Below are 23893 nucleotides of genomic sequence, written 5' to 3' on the forward strand. Positions count from 1 at the left end.
AATCTTCCTTCCATGCTTGGACCCCAGCCAAAGGTCACCGATGTCAACTTAAAAAAAAAAAAAGCACAATGTGAGAGTTGCAATTGAAGTTTTATTTGGAGCAAAATGAGAAATGCAGCCTGAGAGACAGCACCTCAATAACTCTGAGAAACTGCTCCAAAGAAGCAGGAGGGAAGGTCAGTACACATGAGATTTTGGTGAAGAGGGAATACATGCAATCAGGAACAAATTTTTCCCGTAGGTTTCTACTAGGCTTGGGAAGATTTTCTACTCACAAGGATAGTCCTCACCGTGGAGGATTGTTGTGTTTTTCTAGATATGAGGAGATAAAGGAATTCGGCTCATAAAATCAGTTCCTGAAAATATCAGTTTGAAGACCTGTCCTGCCAGTTTTCCCCCAAGCACAAAGTGCCTCATTTCTGCTCTCCACCCTGAACTCCTTTTAGGGGGTGTGGAAAATCAGCAGCACGTGATTTAGTCCTTATGGAGGTAGATGGCAAGGGCCAATTTGTAGTTGAAAGAGCACCTTAGGGTAATAAATTCTACCCTACCTTAGGAGATACCTCATGACCATTTTGTCGCATGTGCTAGGAGGTTTCAACCGGTCTTGCAGTGATTTAGCTGATAGGCCATTTGATGTGCTGTTTTGGATTAAGTCTATCAACAGTAACCACAGGGCTCTAGACCATCTCTCTTACGTGATCCATTACTGTCCAGGAAAAAAGTTCCCTCTTGCTGTATCTTCCCATATCTAGAGTTACACTGTTATGATCACTAATCACATATACCACTATATCTTCCATCGACTGCTTCAAGTAGCAGTCATCATTTTCTTTGCAGGTTCAGTCACACTTTTGGTAATGCAAGAAACAACAATTTCATAAAACAGCCAAAGTACAAATAACATATTTAGCAGTATTATTAAAGTCATAAGCAAGAATTAAGACAAGAACTTGCACTAGCCCAGTATATGCTTGGGTCATCTGACTTAGGCTGTTCTGTACCAATCTTTATCTTTCAGGAAATTGTATATTGGGACTATCCATAAGGCTCCAGCCCAATTTCATAGTATTACTAAGCTAGCTACCCTTAGTAGAATTTAATTGTTCCCCAAATAAAGAGGGCCCTTAAAATTTAAATGACCATAGCCTGGTTTTAACCACATTAATCCATCCCATAATTGTGAGACATTTTATTCCTTCCCTAATTTGTGCTTGTTGCTCTGATTGAGCTTGAGCAACTTAGAGGAAAATTCATATTGGGCTCAGGGTCAGAACAGGTATTATTAATTGGACAGGTGAGGGGATCCCATCTAGTAATATCAATGGTAACTTGGATAGGACTGAACTTTCTTTCTGCCAAAATAAATTTTCTAATAATCATCCAATAAGAATCTTGGAGTGGAGAAATCCACCAAGGTAATCTAGACATACTAGACAGGGGTAATGGCCACAACCGAACAATTAGATTGATATTTAAAATAGCATATGGCCATGTCCATGATAGGAAACATCTGATTGGTATGCAAAGGTCTAAGAAATCACAAAAACATTATATATAATCACACAAATCAGGTCCCTCTTCTTCATCTAGTCCTGGTGTGGTTTTCTCTGTTTGAGCATCATTTTAAGGTGAGTTTCAGGTCAGCAGTCCTCTCTGTATTCCTGTCTAGTGTATGGCCTTTGGAAGTAAGAATTAATCCAAGAGTCAGTTTCCCTTCAGTTTCACTGTGCATGAGCTAGTGAAGAGTACCTTATAAACCTCCTTCCATCCAGGTTAGAGACTGTCCTGTAAATTATGTCTTCTAGTACACATCATCCCCTGATTGCAGGTCATGGAAAATCTACATTTCATCCAAAGATTACTGAGATAAACTTCAGAAAAAAACTTACAGGATCCTTTTAATAATTCAATGAACTTTACCTTAATAGAGGGTAACAGCAAGGAACTATCTAGGAAGTGAGTCACTAAATACAGATCTCTGTTTACAAAATTTGGATTTAACATTCATTAAAATATAATCTTTTTCTAATAAAATCCATTAAAATATAATATAAAATATTACAATAAAATGTATCTAGTATGAAGAAGGCAATGGCAACCCACTCCAGTACTCTTGTCTGGAAAATCCCATGGACAGAGGAACCTAGTAGGCTACAGTCCATGGGGTCTCGAAGAGTCAGACACAACTGAGCGACTTCACTTTCACTTTTCACTTTCAAGCATTGGAGAAGGAAATGGCAACCACTCCAGTGTTCTTGCCTGGAAAATCCCAGGGCTGCCATCTATGGGGTCGAAGAGTCGGACCTGACTGAAGCGACTTAGCAGCAGCAGCAGCAGCAGCATATCTAGTATGATAAATTATACTCGTTTCTACCAAAGATATCCAAATTAAGACTAATTTGTTTGCAAAATATGTCTGGTCTCAAAAATTTGGCCTGATAATTTATATAAATATAATGGATCATATAGGCTTTTGGCTTTACTGTAGCTTTTATAACCAGGATGGTTAGATAAATTAGGTAGTATTTTAAATGCTTTGGATGACTTGCTGCTTTGCTGTCCAGCTTAGAATGATGCAAACATCCCAAGAGTGGAATCAAAGTGCCCCTGGGTGAGGCTGTCTCTCTCCCTGTGTCTCATTAGTAGTGAGTATGGCTCTATCCCCTCCATGTCCAGAGCAGGAATTCCAGCACTAAGGAGATGACCTCCAGCAAGATTAACCAGAAGACTCATGTGGGTCTGGCCCTCTGGTAAGTACCATTCTTTGCCCAGTGCTTCTTCCTTCCCTCCTGGGTCCTAAGCAAGCTGCCCACCTCTTGGTTATTGGGTTGTGAATTCTTCTTCCCTTCCCTTCCAAACATGGCCAGAGACCCTCTCCTTGGCTCTCTGCCTACCCAGGCCCTATCCCTCACCTGCAGATGGCACTAGAAAAGAAAGAATCAGGGAGGGGGAGGCCCAGTTCATTCTTTCATAAGTGTCCTCATTGCTTCTACCTCCAGGCCCTGACCTGGCTCATCAGTCTCCACCTGGATGGCCAAGCAGTTTAGCAGGGGAGTGGAGTGCAGGTGTGAGGGGGTGTTGATGGATGTGGGGGATGGTGATCAGATGACAGGAAAACAGCTGGAATAATGAGCAGGTAGGTCACTGAGCTGCTAGGGACCTACTTGACTCTGCTTTTCTGGCCCCTAAAGACAGGAATTTCAAAATGAATATTTTGAAAACATCTCATTACAAAAAGATTTCAAACATCTCAAAAATGAAAATGCATAGTATCATGAAACCTGTATTTCACCATTCAGGCTCAAGAACTACATTACTCTTTTAGTCGGCGGAGGTTTCATAGACCAAAACTAGAAGTCCAAGATCAAGGTGTGGGCCAGTTGGGTCCCTGACGGGGACGCTCTTTAGGCTCCTGGGCATTTCTCTTCTTGCTGTGTCCTCACATGTGATGGGGGACAGGGAGGGAGTGAAAGGCGGGGAGGAGATGAGTAAGGGAGAGGGAGAATGAGAGAGAGAGAAAGAGTGAGGAGAGGAAGCTTTCTGGTGGCTCTTCTTATAAAGGTGCTAATCCCATCTTGAAGCCCAGCCATCAAGATCCCATCTCAAGATAATCACCTCCCAAAGGCCCTGCCTCAGCTTATAAAGAAAGCTGAGAATCGAAGAATTGATGCTTTTGAACTGTGGTGTTGGAGAAGACTCTTGAGAGTCCCTTGGACTGCAAGGAGATCCAACCAGTCCATCCTAAAGGAGATCAGTCCTGAGTGTTCATTGGAAGGACTGATGTTGAAGCTGAAACTTCAATACATTGGCCACCTGATGTGAAGAGCTGACTCATTTGAAAAGAACCTGATGCTGGGAAAGGTTGAAGGTGAGAGGAGAAGGGGACAACAGAGGATGAGATGGTTTGATGGCATCACGACTCAATGGACATGAGTTTGAGTAAACTCCGGGAGTTGGTAATGGACAGGGAGTCCTGGTGTGCTGCAGTCCATGGGGTCACAAAGAGTTAGACATGACAGAGTGACTGAACTGAACTGAACTAAAAGGCCCTGCCTCATAATACCATCACATTGGGATTTAAGGACTTAACATTTGAATTTGGGAGTGATACAATTCAGTCGACAGCAACTACACAGATCTGGCTTCTTGTTGTTGTTGTTGTTGTTGTTGTTGTTGTTGTTGTTGTTGTTGTTGTTTGAATCAAGAGAGACCCTCATTTAATTTTTTTGTTTTTTACTATGTATTCACTTTTGCTGAAGTATTTTAAGGAAGAGATTATTGTTGCTGTTGCTGTTTGGTCTGACTCTTTTGTGACCACATGGACTCTAGCTCACCAGGCTCCTCTGTCCATGGGATTTCCCAGGTGAGAATACTGGAGTGGGTTGCCTTTTCCTGCTCCAGGGCAACTTTCCCACCCAGGGTTCAAACCGACATCTCCTGCATTGCAGGCACATCTTCACCACCGAGTCACCTTGGAAGCTCAAGCAAGAGATGACTATTTCACAACGTATACATAACCACAAATGCTATCTGTTCCAAATAAAATTAACATCTAATATCTCATGCATGTTCAAATTTCCCTAATCCTCTAAAAAAATGTCCTTAAGCAGTAATATCAAGATCTAGAGGATGTACACATATGTTGCATTTGGTTGTTCTAAAACTAAAGTGGTCTCCTTTCTATGCCATTTATTTTTTAAAAAGTGGAAGGAGGTGGGATCATTTTTCTTATAGAATGTATTGGGTTTAGAGCAGGGGTCCACAGCACTAGGACCATGGATGGGTACCAGTCTAGCCCATTAGGAACCAGGCCACACAGCAGGAAGTGAGCAGCAGGCCAGTGAGTGAGGCTTCATCTGTATTTACAGCTGCTCTCATTGTTCTGCCATCACCCAGAGATGGGACAGCCTAGTTTCAGGAAAACAAGTTCAGGGCTTCACTGATTCTCACTATGTTGACTTGTATAATTATTTAATTATACATCACAATGTAATAATAGTAGAAATACATGCACAATAAATAGAATACCCTTGAATCATCCAGTAACCACATCCATAACCCCTGTCTATAGAAAAATTGTCTTCCAGGACACCAGTCCCTAGTGCCCAAAAAGCTGGGGACCACTAATTTAGAGAATAGTTTCTCTGTACCTTTATCCATGTGTTTCCCTGAAAACTGGTAGTTGTTGTTCTGTGCCCAAGTCACATCTGACTATGTGTGACCACGGACTATGCACAGCCCATGGACTGTAGCCCATGGACAAGAGCACGTCAGGCTTCCCTGTCCTTCACTGTCTTCCAGAGCTTGCTCAAACTCATGTCCATTGAGTCAGTGATGCCATCCAACTATCTCATCCTCTGTTGCTCCCTTCTCTTCCTGCCTTCAATCTTTCCCAGCACCAGGGTCTTTTCTAATGAGTCAGCTCTTCACATCAGGTGGCCAAAGTATTCGAGCTTCAGTTTCAGCATCAGTCCTTCCAATGGATATTCACAGCTGGTTTCCTTCAGGATTGACAGGTTTGATCTCCTTGCAGTCCAAGGGACTTTCATGAGTCTTCTCCAGCACCACAGTTAGAAAGCATCAATTCTTCAGCGCTCAGTCTTCTTTATGGTCCGACTCTCATATCTGTACATGACTACTGGAAAAGCTCAACACTAGTAATTAGATCTAGACTTGAGATCAACAAATTGCATTGGAATACTTCCTGTCTAGTTCCATATCTTCCCTGTGGCACCACTTCAAGAGATGCCATAATTTCTAGTTGTCCCAATTTGATGGATGCTGAGATGCGGCAGGTCCTGATGTTGGCAACCTCACACATCCATTATAAACATCCCCTTTGATCATTCATCACATGATTCTAGCATCCACTAGTGATCTGGCCTACTTCCATTGTTTTATGAGGATGTTGCAAAATTGATTTCTTAATTCTGTCACTCCTGAGTTTAATTCCTGGAATGTTCCAATTAAAAAAGAAATTCCTTCAATTGTAGTTAATGAAATATGCCTCATACAAACAAAAAATAGCATAAATATTATTTCCCTTTCTCGGTGGCCAGAAGGGTGAGCTGGTGCCCCAGCAACCTGTCACAGTGACTAATTAAGAGTTGTCTATTAGTTTTTGGAGCTTCTGGCTATTTGTATATTTAACTTGTTTCATTAGTTTGATGTGATGCTAAGATGGCCCCACTTCTGACTTCTTCATATGGATTCTGAAACTTTTTGTCCAGCTCCTGGTGGTCTTTGTAGGCCCTCAACATTCTGGTCCTTCAAGATTCCCAGGCTTATCTTATGCATTTCTTGGCCCAGGACTGAAATCAACCATCTGTTCAGGAATCTCTGGATCCTCTGGTAAAAATGGTATTTAGAGCTCACACGCTATGCCTCAGGATAATCACTGTTATCAAGTTGTCATTGCTTCTAGGCTTTTCTGGCATCAGAGCCAGGAAGTACATATTTTCTTTGAAAAAATAAAACAAGGAAAATAATTAATAATAAATGGTTTCTCTATCCACTGAAAGTCTTGTTTCAGAACAACATTTGCATTAATTACTGACTTGCTTTTGGGCTTCCCTTGTAGCTCAGCTGGTAAAGCATCTGCCTGCAATGCGGGAGACCTGAGTTCAATCCCTGGGTTGGGAAGATCCCCTGGAGAAGGGAAAGGCTACCCACTCCAGTATTCTGCCTGGAGAATCCCATGGACTTACAGTCCATGGGGTCGCAAAGATTCAGACACAACTAAGCAATTTCACACTACACTGCTTTAACCAGTAGCGTACATACGATACTCTCAGTTACAAAAGCAGTATCACCAACAAGGTGTTGAATAGAGTCTCAGATTTCTTTACCTTTTTGTTTTCTGTTTCCTTTTGGTCTTGTTTTGGATGTAGGGGCTTATTTTTGTTTCTTTGTCCTTTGAAAATATTCCACTTTGAATGCAGAGTCAAAATTCTGAAGTTTAAGATTACTTAATAATTTTTTTCTGTAACAGCTCTGTCACCAACTTGATACAATTAAGCTCATTTGTCTTACTTTATTCTCAGTTCTACAGATATGTTTTTTTTTTAATTCTGTTACACATTTACATGGTTGCAAAGTCAAACAGTTAATTAAAACAAGAAAAATCACTTCTGTCTCTGCTCCTCATCCATAAATTACATCTTTAGTAGTCTATGGTGTACTCTTCCACTTTTTCTTATGAAAATAGACTCATATATGTATGTAAAAGCAACAAACTAAAAGCACTTTTTTGGTCCCTCTTTTAAAAAACTAAACAGTGTACCCTGAAGATCTCATCCATTCCACTCCTCCCTCCATCCACATCATACCCAGGTGTTGGGACGCCCTGCACCTTATTCAACAGTCCCCTGTGGATGGTCATTTCAGGTATGTTTCTTATTTTTTGCATTTAGAAGCAGTGTTGTAGTGAATAGCTTGTGCATATGATGCTTTGTATTTTTGACAGTATATCTTTGAGATAGATCCCTAGAAGTAGAATTGCTAAGTTAAAGGGCATATGTGTGTGTCATTTGTTAGATGCTATCAAACCCCCTCTATAGACAAAACCACTGAATGTTTAAAATGTGCAAAAATGAGGGTTAAGACGCAGCACCCCATCTTTACACACCTGTGACAAGGGAGCCTCCCCGTGTTCTACCCAAGACGCCAGCTTGCAGAGATCTCACAAAGGAACAACCAGGCCCTTGGGAGTCCTGGAAGGAGCCATAAAACAACATTGTCTTTACTTCAGCTGGAATAACATTTTAACAGGTAGCCCTGTTCATCTCTCCACGGGGTCACAAAGAGCCAAAATGACTGAGCAAATGAGCTGAACTGTTCATCTCAGGCTGAGCAAGAGCCCTGAGTGAGTTGGTTTTTTTCTTTTTTTGTCTTCTTTGATAGATAAGATGCTTCAAAATTATCTCTTCATATGTTTGGTTGTATGTATGTTTGGCATAGCATATTGAAAAGCAGAGACATTACTTTGCTGACAAAGGTCTGTATAGTCAATGCTATGGTTTTTCCAGTAGTCGTGTATGGATGGGAGAGTTGAACCATAAAGAAGGCTGAGCGCTGAAGAATTGATGTTTCTGAACTGTGGTGTTAAAGAAGACTCTTGAGCTTCCCTTGGACTGCAAGGAGATCCAATCAGTCAATCCTAAAGGAAATCAATCCTGAATATTCATGGAAGGACTGATGCTGAAGCTGAAGCTCCAGTATTTTGGCCACCTCATGTGAAGAATGGACTCATTAAAAAAGACCCTGATCATGGGAAAGATTGAAAGCAGGATGAGAAGAGAACTACAAAGGATGAGATGGTCAGATGGCGTCACTGACTCAGTGGACGTGAGTTTGAGCAAGCTTCAGGAGATGGTGATGGACAGGGAAGCCTGGCGTGCTGCAGTCCATGGGGTCGCAAATACTGAACCACTGAACAACAACAGATGTTTGGTTTAGCAGACAAAATGTTTCCAGGCATGGACTCTATTGGTGAATTACATCAGAATTCAATCCATTTCTCCTCAGCAAATGGACATTATTAAATTCATGGTTTATATGACCCTGCTATTCTTTTTTACAAGTGGAAGGAAAATTAACATGTTTCAAATGCATTCACTCCCATATATAATCAACCAGCTTCAACTGAACCCCCTCCCTGTCGCCTCTCTACTCCCACCTCTAAGCCAGACATAAAAAACTGCACAGCCCCCAGGCTGAATCCAGAACACATTTGTTGGGGAATTGTTTTGGGGGGGGGGAAAAGATAAGTGGCTAACATTTAAAATAAATAGATTGTACATAAATATCCAGACTTCTGACTTCTCTTGAAAACTTGACCTGCTTTCCAGCATGGCAGCCGCTGGTTGGAGCTGAGGAGAGGCTGCCCCAGTGGTAGGGCCCATTATGCCTGGTGTCCAGGATGCCCACCCACCCTTCCTTGTTTCTCTTGCCTCCTGGGCCTGAGTTTGTGAGAACTGCCCTAGACTGCTAACCCCTGAGGATGCAGAAACACCTGTGTCTTATACGACTTTGACTTTTCAGCATCCTAACCAGACCCCAGCACACAGGGCTCTCCTTATATGTTTATTGGATGATATAGTATCTCGTGGATGCCTGCATCACATTTCTTCCAATACTAAAACTGTGCAGTTTGTAATACTGCTCTAGTCTAGATCTTTAACACAGACTGGCATCAAAGGTGCCCCTGATCTGTGCCAATGTCCCACTGCCTAGTCACTCATATGCCACTGGGCTGCCCTAAAGTCTTCACTTTGCCATTTGACCTTTTTTTTCCTCCTAGCACTCTCCTCCCCAACTGAGCACAGCCATGCACATCTAGGGAAGTGTCTAGAAAGACCACATGAGATCACGAATGTCTAGCATGGCCCCCAGCATATACTTTTATCACATTATTAGCAGTGTTTTGTGCCCCAGTTGGCAAGAGTTTTGCCACTTTAGTTTAATTTTCCATCCAAGCCTCAAGGAAGAGATTACAGTAGTCTCTCTGTATTCTGAGAATTTTCCAAGTCGAATACACACAGAGACTGATAGAGGTAAAGATTTTACGGAGAGGTTCATATTTCTTATCAGATCCACCATTAGCCTAAAGGGGACAATTAGGGCAGGTCAGAGTATATATAACTAGGAGCTCCTGTTCACCACTGCAAGCTTAGAATCTGATATTCCCTGAGAACTTGGAGCCAGGAAAGAAGCATGAAGTGGCTTGTGCTCCTCGGGCTGGTGGCCCTCTCAGAGTGCGTAGTCATGTAAGTATGGGGACTATTAGTGGCATCATCTCTTTTTTGGGGATTTCTCTTTGTCATCCTCTTATTCTTCCACCCACCAGGGTAAGAAGAGAAAGTAGTCATTCCCTGGCAGTCTTAAAGATCAACTCTCACTTATTGATGAGACCCTTGTCAAGGGCACTGTGGGGCCCAGGCATCCTGGGGCACACCTGCTGGTTGCACAACTCTGCGGGTGCCAATCACATCATGACCTATGTAAAAATGGCACTTCTTGGAATTGTTCAGTGCACAACCTATGCAACTGTATGTGTGGTCCTGGGAAACAGCATTTCTCTTGCATTTGCTTCTAGGTCTTCTCTCTGCTCTCTCTCCACTTCTGCGCATATGTGTCAGTGTCTTCGTCTGTGTATCTCTCTTTTCTATCTCTCCATCTCTTGATATCTCTGTGCATGCAGAAGTCTCTGTTTTGTTTATTCTATTTTGATTCTTCCTTACTTTTCTAGACTCTTAATTTCTCTAATTTATTCTCCATCCCCTGACATTTACTCTCATCCATCTTTTCTGCTAGCACCTTGGAGGAAGATGAGGAGGGCTACTTCTATGTTTTATCTCTAACAAGATGTATGACCACAAACAAGTCACAAACTCCCTGCATTTCCTTTCTTCCCCTGTAAAAACAGTATAATGATCCCCTTCTATGTCACTGCCAGAGATTCTTTGAAAAAGATACAGTGGGATGGCAATAGCAATGGTAATGGCTGTCACAGTTGAGACTTCCTATATATCAGAAACATTATATCCATCATCTCACTTAACACCCAAAACATTCCATATGGGGGAGGGGGGATTATTACATTCCACCTTTTTACCAGTAGAGAAATTGAGACTCCAAATGGTCATATGGCTTACCCAAGATTACACGACAGAGCCTGTAGTCAGATCTAGGTCTTTGCCATGGTCTCTTCACAGTATTCTAATAATAAAGGTGACACATAAAAAGACTTAAAAACTACAAAGTACCATGACAATAATATAACAGGGACAACTGACTGCTGCCCCATCCTTGTTTCCTTTTCCCCATGCTCGGTGAAAGAATCCCTCTAACGAAGATGAAGATCACGCAAGAACCTATCAGGGGAAAACAGTTGCAGGAAAAATTCCTGGATGAAAAATCTCACAGCCGGTCCCGCAAATTCTCTTCTCACGGACTGAGGAATTTCCTGAATGTGAGTGTGTTGGGAGGATGGTGCTCCACAACGCCCCCTGGTGGTCTGGCCTAGCACTGGGGTTCATCTGGAGGTGTCGGGGTGGCGGGGGAGGGGGGGACACTGGGGTGGGGCCTATGCAAGAGGCAGAAACACGGGGGAAAAGGGACCCCGTTCCCAGAGGAGAAGTCACTCTCACCCTCAACTCTTGGTCTGTGGTGACTGGGTCCGGCATGACCAGGGGGCAGGTAAACATCCATTTCTGTGTTAAAGATGTGGCAGGAGTTTGAGAGAAATTGTTCTTTCTGAACAAAGTGAGCTACTCAGTTACAGATGAAGGGTGAGCCATGACTGATCAAAAGGTAAAGCCAACTGCATCAAGTGTGAAACCCAGGCAGAGAAAGTTCACCCTCCACAGATCCCGGAATGACACCACTAAAAAGTTACTGAGCCCCGAAGGCATGTGAGATCATAAAAAATTAACACTATAGTGATTTTAAAAAACAAAAGAGCTTTATCTTCTTCAACAATGCACAGGCTAGGCTGAGAGAGAGGCAAAGATTGAATACATGTCAAACGAAAGGGCCACCTGCGTGTTGTTGACAGGACATGCTCTGAGTTTAGAGGCATTGGCCTGGAGTGACCTAGGAAGGCCACTTGGAGAAGGAGGCCCTGAGACTGGGCCTTAAAGAGGAGACTGCAGAGCTTCTCAAATGAAGGGACTGGTCTGAGCAGAGGCTGGGGGGGTGGGGGGGGGCAGCAGTTGCAAAGTGATTTCTGGAGACCTGGGATGACCAGAGGGAGGCAGGACTCCAGGTATCAGGGGGCATCCAGGCAGCCAGGTCTGCCCTAAACTCCTCTCCCCGCCCTTGTAGATGGTCTACTTTGGTAAGATCAGCATTGGAACACCTCCTCAAGAGTTCCAGGTCAACTTTGACACCGGCTCATCTGACTTGTGGGTGCCCTCTGTCAACTGCCAAAGTCCCTCCTGCTGTGAGTACCAGCCCCCCACTCATCGTGTCCTCCCCCTCCCCCCTTCTCCATCTTGGCACCTGACGGATACCCATCTCTTGTGTCGGCAGCTAAACATAAGAGATTCAACCCTCAGAAGTCCACCACCTTCCAGCATTTGGACCAGAAAATCAACCTCAGCTACGGCTCTGGAAGGATGAATGGAGTTCTTGGCTGTGACACTGTTCAGGTAACATGGAAACCAGGGGCTGAATCAAAGCTGGCCCTGGGAGCGGCTACTGCTTACAAAACAGATGCAGGACCAGCTGGGAAGGTACCCACTGGAGTTTTCCCTTGTGACCCTGCCAAACACGACCACTTCCCAAAGTCCCCTAGTGGCTGGCCACCTGCTGGGTAGGGCATTTGCCTGGGGAGACAGCGTCCCTGCAGACACACAAGCTCCCACGGTGGCTAACCCAGAGAGTGGCTTGGGGGGTGGATTCGGAGCTTCTTTGGCCATGAGCAGCCCAAGGTTCACTTTGCTGGGAGTAGGGAGGCGGGGGAATAAAGCTCCCACTTTTATATTCTCAGAAACTCTACCAGGCACGTTCACACTAATAACTTCTTTAATCTGGTAGCGACCCACACAGCAGGTACTATGATCAGCTCATGATACAGGTGAGGGACCTGAGGTACAGAGAGCAAGGTCATGGCCAAGGTCACACATGTGGTAAGCAGTGGAGCTGAGCTGGCCAGTCAGGACTCAAGCAGGCGTGGGAATTTGGGAAGAGGTTAAAACTCATCTGGGGTCTCTGGGGGCAGCCCAGGATTTCAGGTATCCAGGCAGGTAAAGTAGGAGTCGTAGATGTGGGAGGGGCCTGATAAATGCATTCTCACTCTAGGGGGCCTTTGAGAGTCTAATAAAATCTTTGTCTTGCCTCCCCCTAAGTGCCTGAGTGTGTTCTCCCTGTGTTTCTCTGTCTCTCTCTCACACACACACACACAGGCACTCACACACAAGTGTTCACACCCTGAAAAGCCGGTTTTCCAGGCAGAGTTTTCATAAGAACCCTGCCAGCGACTTTGTATAATGGGCTTCTGTCTTTCTGGGCAGATGCTTAATCTACAGTACATTACAGTGAATTCAGTCCATTTCTGTCATTAGATCATAGTGACCCCAAAGGGAAGGCTACCTGGCTCTCTACTCGCTTTGTCCACAAGGGGGCACCATTCAGTCCTGTCCTGTCTCCCCACCTGAACAGAAGGCAGGAAGCCAATTTGACTCAGATGGCGTTTGCGGTTCTGAGAAGTAGATGTTCGTAAAATACACAGCCCCACACCAGTGGAAACCAAATTCCTGTCCCAGCTTGGTCTAACCATGTGATATTAACCCAGGGCATAGCCAGGTCTCACTTCTTCTCTGCAATGCTAATGATATCTCCTCCCCAGCCCCGTACCCGCCCCATTTTCCAAGACGTTATATGGGAACATTCTCCTCTCCCACAGATCGGGAACCTTGTCATTGTGAACCAGACTTTTGGCTTGAGCCAGAATCAATCCAGTGGGGTCCTGGAACAAGTACCTTATGATGGCCTCCTGGGCTTGGCCTACCCCAGCCTCGCTGTCCGAGGTACCATCCCAGTCTTCGACAACCTGAAGAACCTAGGAGTCATTTCTGAGCCAGTCTTTGCCTTCTACTTGAGCTCGTAAGTCTGAGGTAGACCAGACCTCTCTTCAAATTAGCTGTACAATGCTTGCAGCCGCATGAAAAATTATAGACTACCTGATCCAGAATTTTCATGATAGATAGTCTAACTCAGGAGAACTACAGCCTCAGGGTCACTTCTGGCCCCATCACTGGTTTTTGTAAGTAAAGTTTTATGGGAACATAACCGTGCTCTTGGGCTCAAGAGCAGTGGCTTGGTCTAAGGCATTGGAGATAAGAGGGAGAGTAATGGAATGTGTCAGGAAATGGATTGGAGGAAAAGGCAACAGGATTTCCTGGCTAATTTGATATGGAAGGAAGGAGAGAGATGACAGGAATGTTCCTTCCTCACTAACAATTTACCGGGAACACAAGACCAGCTACACAGTTCTCAGGAGCCCGTGTAAAATGAAAACATGGGACCCTGTGTTCAAAATATACTAGGAATTTTAAGACAGGGAGAGAAGAGGTGGGGGGCCTGCTGAATCTGGAGTCCATGGATGGCACAGGGAACAGACCAGTGAAACCAACCCTGGGTGACCCTGAACCTATGCCATAACACCCTCAGGCCTCAACTTTCATGAAAACTGAAAGGCTAGACAAGAAGGAAGCCAGACCCCTCCAGCACGAAATCCTCTGAGGGTATATCTGAGCACTCAGGTAGCTGGAGGGGACCAGGTCCTCTTCAGAAGGATGGGTGGTCAGATGCAGTCCAGGTTGCCCAGTTTCAAACCTCTTCTCTAATACTCATTAGATGCTGACTGACTTTGGTCAGGTACTCAGTCCTTCCGAGCCTCAGTTTTCGCATCTGTAAAATGGGGACCATAATAGTGCCTCTGATGGATGGAGAAGCACAGCCCTCAGACAGTGTCTGGCGTGTCTCTCCTCCAATGAGTCCCCTCATCCTTCTCTCTTCAGCCAGCCAGGAAACAGCAGCGTGGTGATGTTTGGTGGGGTGGACCACACCTACCACAAGGGGAAAATCCAGTGGATACCAGTGACCCGAACCAGCTTCTGGCAGGTAGCCATGAGCAGGTAAGTCTCCCCTCCGAGGGTCACCCCAAGTGATGCTCCCACACCTGCACAGAACACAAGCAGACACACACAAGTGCACACACAGACACTCAGTCCCTCACAGACACACACTCCACCCACAAAGACACACACAAAAATACATACAGAGACACACAGAAACACACAGAGGCACACAGATACACACAAGCACACCCACAGACACACAAACGCAGATACACACATCACCTATAGGTTCACAATTGCCCCAGGGCTCCTGACCAGCCCTCTGACCAGGGTCCTGAAAGGGTCCATAGAGGCCCGGGCAGCTGGGGGAGGGCTGCACCCCTGTGCTGAGAAGTGGGGAGCCTGGTTAGAAGACCCTACAGTGTGGTGAAAAGAGAATCAGGGGGAATTTTACCAACCTGAACAGAACTGCAATAAGAGGACCTACTGACCAAGGCCACCTGGGACCAAGGGGATCCTCAGTATACAGAATTGTCAGCTGAAATAGAGAAAAAGTCCAGGACAAACCAGGAAAACTGGTCTCCTCAGGGAGAAGTTACCCAGCAGTGGAGAGAGGGTGGCTGAAATCTTGAGACCTGAGAGCAATGCATAAAAAGAGACACCCCACCTAACCAGTGCTATTTACTCCCCAAACTGGGGACACAGTGGAGCAGGGGCTGTGACCGAATCAGGAAGCTGGGATTCAGAAGTGGCCTGAGAACAAGGGGCAATAATTAATGGGATTCTCCATGATATCCTCAGACAAAAGCTTTCCTGTCCTTCGGAGGTCCCCTGGATTGGCTCATGCTCCTCTGGCCTGGACCTCAGTGTCTGAGCTGGGTGAGGGGGCAGTGATGGGACACGCCCTCTCCCAGGGCAGCCTGTGTCTCCCCCACTCCCACTTTAAGCATCTGCTTCCCCAGGGAACCTCCCTCCTCACTGTGTGGGTTGACCTATTATTGGTCACTTGACAGATAACAGGTCTCTGGGTGTTCCTCTTTCATTTTTTTCATTCATTCATTCAACAAACACACATTATGCATCTGCTATGTGCTGGGCACCTAGGGAGGCAGTAACGATACAACTTGCCCATACACCTAATAAGGCAGGTGTACGTGAAACGACTCACAGACGTAATGAATTACCACTTTGGTACCTGCTAGACATGAAGAAGTGTCTAGAGAGTGACCAAGACAGGAGCCCGATCTAGTCTGGGGCGAAGTCTTCCCTGACAAAGTGACAATTAATCTAGAACCTGAAAGAGGAGCAGAAATTCGCGAGACAGAGGGGATGGTCTAAGAAGGGTGACCAGCACGTGCCCAGGCCCTGAGACATGAAAGAACCTAGTACATGCAAGAACTGAAAGGAAGTCAAAGGGTGATGTGACCAGAACAAAGGACAGCAGAGTCTGGGCAAGAGCTGAAGCGCTGTTCGTGGACAGTCAGGGAGGGGGCGGTCGTGGGGGAGACTTCAGAGTGACCTGGTGCCTGCTTTGTCTCACTTTCTCTCAGCATCTCCATAAACGGCAATGTGGTTGGTTGTTCCCAAGGATGTCAGGCCATATTGGATACTGGGACCTCATCCCTGGTTGGGCCAACTCACCTGGTCACCAACATCCTGAAGCTCATCAACCCCAAGCCTATCCTGGATGACAAGGTGAAGGGTCACGCCACAGCATCCTTCCTGGGCTCCCTCCACACCTAGGATCACCTGGGCCCACCTGTCTTCCTCTCTGTCTTGCAGCAAGTGCTTTTATGTGATGCCATCGAAAGCCTGCCTGTGCTCCTCCTCACCATCAACGGCATCATCTATACTGTGCCCCCTCATTACTACGTCCAGCAGGTGAGGGGGCAATGCAGGGGGCTGGCTCTCAAACTGGGACTTGCAGGAACCCTGGGGCTGCTGCTGGGAGGAGGGCGCCCCCTGCAGGCCTGGTCACACCATTGCAAATGCTGCTGAGCCCCTGTGGCTGGGCCAGCGCTTCCCACAAAACCAGCCACGTGAGAGTGAAGGGCAGTCTGGAACATCCATCCTCCTGCAATAAACGTGGAGACACCACCCCTTGCTGGCATGATGCCTGGCACAAGGAGAGGGGAACACTAAGGGCCTCTGCCTCACAGAGTCTCAGTTTCAACCAGTGCCCTCAGATGCATGAGCACGGAAAGTCAATTCTAGTAACCCCTGAAATAAGCCAAGTGACGAGGGAGGGTTTGGCTGGAGACAGTCCCCGTGTCCTGTCCCAGTAGAGTGACTAACAGTCTCTCTTCCCTTCTCGAAAGTGTGCAGGTTGGGATGATAAATTACATGGTCACCCTAGTCCCTGGCTGCAGCCTCCCCTTGCACTCACAGTGCCCCCTCTGGGAGTCGGGGTTACCAGACCCCTCTGTGGGGAAGGTTGGATGCTAAGGTGAATAAAGGGTGCACAGTGACTGCACAGCCCCAGCCCAGGGTTAAGACTTAATGTCAGCTCCCTATGGGAGTTCAGGGCAGGCTGATGGGCTCAACGAAGGCTTTGAGGAAGAGAGGGAATTTCAGTAATTCTAAACCCCCAGCCTCACGGAGGCATGAGGAGGTCTGCTTGGTCAAGTAGAATCTACACTGGATTATGTGCAAATGGCACCCCCAGGGGCTGTGCAAAGGGGAGCTGGGGACAGATTAGGGGTGATGAGAGCTGCAGACCGGAGGAGCACCAGGGTAAGTCACCCAAGCCAGCCTGGAGTATCCAGGGATGGTGAGTGTGGGTCAGGAAGGCTTCCTAGAGGGTCTGTGTGTGTGCTATGTCACTTCAACTGTGTCCAGCTCTGCCACCCTGTAGACCGTAGCCCAGCAGGCTCCTCTGTCCATGGGGATTCTCCAGGCAAGAATACTGGAGTGGGTTGCCATGGTCTCCTCCGGGGGATCTTCGCGACCCAGAGAGCGAACCAACGTCTCCTAAGTCTCCGGCCTTGCAAGCTGATTCTTTTCCGCTGAGCCAGCAGGGAGGCCCAGAAGGCCTTAGCGCAGAATAATAACTTGTTGTGGGCACTGCTGTATTTAAATGGGTAACCAAAACCAACGTACTATGTAGCACAGAGGACTCTGCTTGGTGTTACGTGGCAGCCTGGAAGGGAGGGGAGTTTGGAGGAGAATGGATACATGTATGTGTATGGCTGAGTCCCTTTGCTGTCCATCTGAAACTATCACATAATGTTAATTAGCTATACTCCAATTCAAAATTTTAAACTTTTTATAAAAAGAATTGGTTGTGGGGAATGGGGAGAAGAATAGCCATTCTCTGCAGAGAAAACAGCAATTGGGGTCATAATGAAAGAAACTTAGAGTGTGAGGGGAACTTCAGGCCATTCTTGTACTTTTTAACCAAAATTTATTGAAGTGTTGGGCTTCCCTGGTGCCTCAGATAGTAAAGAACCTGCCTGCAATGCAGGAGACCCAGGTTCGATCCCTGGGTCAGGAAGATCCCCTGGAGAAGGGAATGGCTACCCACTCCAGTATTCTTGCCTGGAGAATCACAAGGACAGAGGAGCCTGGAGGGCTAAAGTCTGTGGAGTCGCAGAGTCAGACGCAACCAAGCAACTAACACACACACACTGAAATACAGCTGATTTACAATGTTGTGTTCATTTCTGTCATACATCAAAGTCGCTCAGTTTTATATATATCCATACTCTTCTTCATATTCTTTTCTGTCACAGTTTATCATGCATGACTGAATACAGTTTCCTGTGCTATACAGTAGGACTTTGTTGTTTAACTGTGGGCTTCCCTCGTAGTTCAATCAATAGAGTCTACCTGCAATGCAGGAGACCTGGATTTGATTCCTGGGTCAGGAAAATCCCTGCAGAAGGAAAGAGCAACCCACTCCAGTGTTCTTGCCTGGAGAATCCCATGGACAGAGGAGCCTGGCAGGCTACAATCTATGGGGTCACAAGAGTTGGACACAACTGAGCGACTAAGCACATGTATATTAGTTTGCATCTGATAATCCCAAACTCCCAATCCTCCCCTCCCCACACCCCTGTCCTGACAACCACATGTTTTGGCCCTTCTTGTTCTTGTACCCCCACTTCTGCAGTTGCTGAGAGAACCACTTGATTCTTCCCTAAGGAGGGGGAAAATGGAAAAGCTATCTGCTCTGGATATTGAGGGGGGTGATAGATAAGGGCTCAGGCTAACTGGTGTGTATTTCTGTCTCCCCCAGATTTCTCAGGAGATCTGCTTTAGCAGCTTTCTGGGGGGCACAGAGCTCTTGAACCCTTTGGAAACCTCGGAGACCTGGATCCTGGGTGATGTCTTCCTGAGGCTGTATTTCTCGGTTTATGACCGAGGAAATAACAGGATTGGCCTGGCTCCTGCAGCGTAAATTTGGGCTGCTACCGGAATCAATCAGGGCTGAACAAATACACACTCACTCACATGCAGGGCCGTTCCACCCAGGGATGCTTGTGAACTATGCTTGAGGCTCTGCAAAGCCCTATTCTCAGTAAAGAATAAAAGATTCATCTCAATGGTGCTGATATGAATGCGTGCCTCTCTTTGGGTCTGGGAGATGCATCATAACTGGGCAGGATCTAGAATCAAGTCTCAACCGCAAGTGAGAGGAGCCCAACTCCAACTGGCTTCAAGAAAAGGGGAGACTTATTGGAAGGACATTGAGGGTCTGGGACACAGGAACCAGAGATCTAAAGATCTCAGAGATTGGACCCAAGAAATGGGAAATCATCAGCTCACTCTTTCTCTCCCTGGCTGTTTCTCTTCTCTCATCATTGATTCTCTTACCTGACAGCTTTCTTCCCTCAGGCCTTTATACCTAGTGAGGGAGTCTGAAGCTGCCTGCCCCAGGGTTTTGTCTCTAGATGACTAACCAGTAAGGAAAGAAGCTCAGAAGACATCAGGGTTCCAGGGAGGGCTCTGAATGGGCCACTTCAGAGCATGTGTCCAGCCCCGGACCAACCATCCTGGCAGGCGCATGGGGTCCTATGCTTGGCTCAGTTGATCATCTGGCCCTGCCCCTACAGCAAGCATGATTGACAGATTTCTGCAGAAGCACATGGTTGAAACTGGGGAAAGGCAGCCCACAGAATTGACAGTGGGATGTTCTAGACTATCTCACAGATGGAGAAAACAACAGAGGTGTGGGTGGGAGACCACAGGAGGAAAGAGCTTCCCCTTCAGGGAGATGGGGAATGGCTGGCATAGGACAAGTGGAGGGACATTGCCTTCTGGCTTGTCCCCCCAACCCTGAAACACACCCATAAACCCTGCAGTTACCATCTGTGAGCAGATCAGCCATATGGCCACGGGCACCTGTGCCTGGCTCCTTTGAGATGATGCTGGATTATGACTGGCTTGAGGGAAGTGGAAGCAGACTGGGTGCAAAGCTGATAAATGGGGAAGAGGTGAGCATAGAACTGGCGGTTCTTTTTTTAATAGTAAATATCATGAAGTGAGCTAAATGAAGAGTCGAGTGGACAGTCTCTCCACCTCGTTTTCCAGGTGGCCTTCATGGAACCGTAAGCAATGCTTCTGTCAATGAGAAATCACCAACAAGAGTAAGAATAATAACTCCGGTTAATTACAGACGCTAAATCTCACTGACCCCCAAGGAGTCCTGGCAAGGCATAACCCCCATTGTACAGATGAAAAGAAGACTTCTCCAATATTCTGGCTTCAGCACCGGTGAGAGGCACACAGCAGGCCCTCAAGTAATGCATGTTGAGTAAATGAATGGGTGAGTTAGTAGATACTTCTCAGGGACACATTGCTTCAGCCATGTTGGAACACATGCATGGTCCCAGCATGGCTATGGATAGTATCAGCTGGAGAAGGTCAGGCTTTGCTCCCTCAGATCAGCCCAAGGCCAGGGCTGGAGCTGGAGTCTGTTAATGAGCCCCCTGGTCTTGAGGCTCTGTATTTGCAGCCTGCACCACCAACTTGAGGATGAATTCTGATCTTCAAAGCAACCATCTTCCCCCAACCTCCACTTTTATCCTTTACAAATTGTAGACCATAGATTATTAGACTTTGGTGAGAGAAAAGATAAAAAAAAAAAAAAAAAAAAAAAAAACAAGAAAAAGATAGGACATGAACACTTCTACTAAGAGTGTAAATTTGTTCAATCTTTTTGGAGATGATTTGTCCTAAATATACCTAGGGCCTTTTGTCCAAGAAATTTTGCTTCTAACATTAATGTAAAGCTATTGGGCTTCCCTTGTAGCTCAACTGGTAAAGAATCCACCTTCTGTGTGAGAGACATGGGTTCGATCCCTGGGTTGGGAAGCTCCCCTGGAGAAGAGAAAAGCCACTCCAGTATTCTGGCCTAGAGAATTCCCTGGACTGTATAGTCCATGGGATCACAAGAGTCGGAGACGACTGAGTGACTTTCACTTCTATGATCAGAAGCACCCACAAACATAAAGAAGCAAGAAAGAATTCCTCAGAGTCTCTTACAAAAAGGAAACACTGGGACCTCCCAAGGCCATTCAACATAAGAGTGTCCACAGCATAGACAGGCCATCATGCAACCAACTGCCTGGAAATAGTATTCAATGTCAAGAGAAATTCCTCCAATTTTTCTCTCAGGACACTGAGAGAAAAGAACAGAATACAAAACAGCATGATCCCAGGCTTGCAGAGCACGTGGAAGACAGTGAAGCATCCTCGCCAGGCATGCATATCCTGGAGCTTTTCTGCCTGGGCTCAAATCCCACCTCTGAGACCTACCAGTCATGACCTTAATAAGTTCATCCCTGGAAATCAGTTTCCTATCCTGTATATTTGGGGGTAGGGATTATTCTTTCCTCACTAATCATCAGGAAAACCCAAGTCAAATGACCATGAGGTACTATTTCATATCTATGAGGATGGTCATTATCAAAAATCAAAAGGTAACAAGTACTAATGAGGATGTGGAACTCTGGACACCAATGGTGGGTGTCTGAAATGGTGCAGCTGCTCCAAAACAGAATTGAAGCTTTAAAAAAAAATTTTTTTGAATCACTATTTGATCCAGCAATGCCACACCTTAGTATTTATTCCAAAAAAAAATTATAATCATGATCTCAAAGGGACATTTGTCTTGCTGTGTACACTGCAGTGTTTTCCACAATAGCCGAGATGCAGAAACAGCTTGGGTCCATCAACAGTTGGATGAATTAAAAAAAAAGTGGTAGAGACTAACAATGGATATTATTCAGCCTTTATAAAAAGAGGAAATCCCACCATTTTCAACAATCTAAACAAACCTGGAGGATGGTATGTGAAGTGAGAGAAGTCAGTCACAGAAGGATGAACACAGTATGATTCCACCCATACAAGTTTTCTGAAATAGTCAAATTCATAGCAGCAGAGAGTAAAATGGTGGTTGTCGGGGGTCAAGGAAAGGAGAAAATGAGGAGCTGCTATTCAAATGGCATGAAGTTTCAGCTATGCAAGATGAATAAGCTCTAGAGACCTGATGTACAGCCTACTGCCTGTCATTCACAATACTGTATTGTGCACTTAACTTTCTGTTAAGGCAATGATCTCATGCTACACGTCTGTTATTGTTATTCAGTCATTAAGTCGTGTCCGCCTCTGTGACCCCATGCACTGCAGCATGCCACACTTCCCTGTCCTTCAAAATCTCCCAGAGTTTACTCAGACTCATGTCCATTGATTCGGTGATGCCATCCAACCATTTCATTCTCTGTTGCCCCCTTCCTCTCCTATTACTACAATATACAAAGAAACAAAATACCTTTTTAAATTGAAAAATCTTATGTATACACACAGCTGATTCACGTTGTTCTACAGCAGAAACTAACATAACATTGTAAACTAATGACACTACAATTTAAAAAATTAAAAATGAATAGTTCTTTCTAATTGGAGGGAAGTGAGCAGAGGTTAACTGCTAAATTTGTACATTGCTTCTTTCTGGGGTGTTGAAAATATTCTAAATTTAAACCATGATGATGGCTGCATAACTCCATGAATATATGAAAAATCACTAAGCTATACACTGTAAATGGTAGAAATTATGACATTTGAAATACATCTCAATCAGATAGTTATATACATACATATATATATATACTCACATATATATATAAACAGGAAAGAATAACCCCCTAACTTCTAGAGCTATAGAGAGGATGAAATTAATTAATCTACAGAAAGCCTTTAGGACAGTGCCTAAAGTAGCATGAGCTGTTATTATATTTCACTTTACACCAGAGAAAGACCAAATGTGTGTAACAATGGTTTATATCAAGGTGGTAGCAATTCAGAAAATGTTTCCCCTTATGCTTTTCTTAGGTCTTTCAGGAATAGCATTTATGATCAGAGGAAAGTTAAGCGTTATTCTATAAAATACAGAGCCTTCCGACAAAGAGAAATGGCAATCCACTCCAGTATTCTTGCCTGGAGAATCCCATGTATGGAGGAGCTTGGTAGGCTACAGTCCACGGGGTCGCAAAGAGTCGGACACAACTGAGCGACTTCACTCACTTCACTTTCCGACAAAGAGGGCACCGTTTGCTGGAGCTGGCAGCTGGAGCAGATTGATTCCCACAGAAAAAGCCATCCTGCAACAGATGGTGAAGGGCTGACATCTAGTGGCCATAGTGGATATTGCAGGCACATTTCACACGCTCTGACCTCTCTGCTCCAGTACTTTGGCCACCTCATGCGAAGAGTTGACTCATTGGAAAAGACCCTGATGCTGGAAGGGATTGGGGACAGGAGGAAAAGGGGACGACAGAGGATGAGATGACTGGATGGCATCACCGACTCGATGGGCATGGGTTTGGGTAGACTCCGGGAGTTGGTGATGGACAGGGAGGCCTGGTGTGCTGTGATTCATGGGGTCGCAAAGAGTCAGACACGTCTGAGCGACTGATCTGAACTGAACTGAACTGAACTGACCTCTCTGCTGGGGAACCTGCCCATTGACTTCATCTATTTGGAAGGGCTATTTAGCAACATGAAGTCATTCCCATCAGCTCTCCCACTTTTAGACCTGATAATCACACTTTGACAAATGGATTCCAAGTATATGTATTTATCTATAAATGATTTATTAACTATAAATACTGTCCCAAGGATTTGATTTATACTATTAAAAAGTTAGAAACCACCCTAGATTCTAACATCAAGGAAATTATCACCAGGAAGGAATCAGCTCCTGGCTCTCTAGGTGGTGAGTGTGGACTATGCCTGAATAAAGAAATGTACAGCCTGAATCTCAGGTCACAAATACACTCACTCTCCCTTCTTCACCTCCTTCA

General features: G+C 45.4%; 1 protein-coding gene across 1 annotated transcript; it reads left to right on the forward strand.

The window, feature by feature from the left end:
* Positions 1 to 9702: 9702 nt before the first annotated feature.
* Positions 9703 to 19132, forward strand: LOC110153003 (pregnancy-associated glycoprotein 2-like). The gene is made up of 9 exons (XM_020916862.2): positions 9703 to 9770; positions 10843 to 10975; positions 11830 to 11947; positions 12037 to 12155; positions 13412 to 13611; positions 14529 to 14645; positions 16139 to 16283; positions 16371 to 16469; positions 18826 to 19132. Exons 1-9 carry the CDS (start codon positions 9718 to 9720, stop codon positions 18985 to 18987), a joined length of 1146 nt encoding a protein of 381 aa, XP_020772521.2. The 5' UTR covers positions 9703 to 9717; the 3' UTR covers positions 18988 to 19132.
* Positions 19133 to 23893: the final 4761 nt, after the last annotated feature.

This window comes from Odocoileus virginianus, chromosome 28 (genome assembly GCF_023699985.2).
Source record: "Odocoileus virginianus isolate 20LAN1187 ecotype Illinois chromosome 28, Ovbor_1.2, whole genome shotgun sequence".
Classification (NCBI taxonomy): Eukaryota; Metazoa; Chordata; class Mammalia; order Artiodactyla; family Cervidae; genus Odocoileus; species Odocoileus virginianus.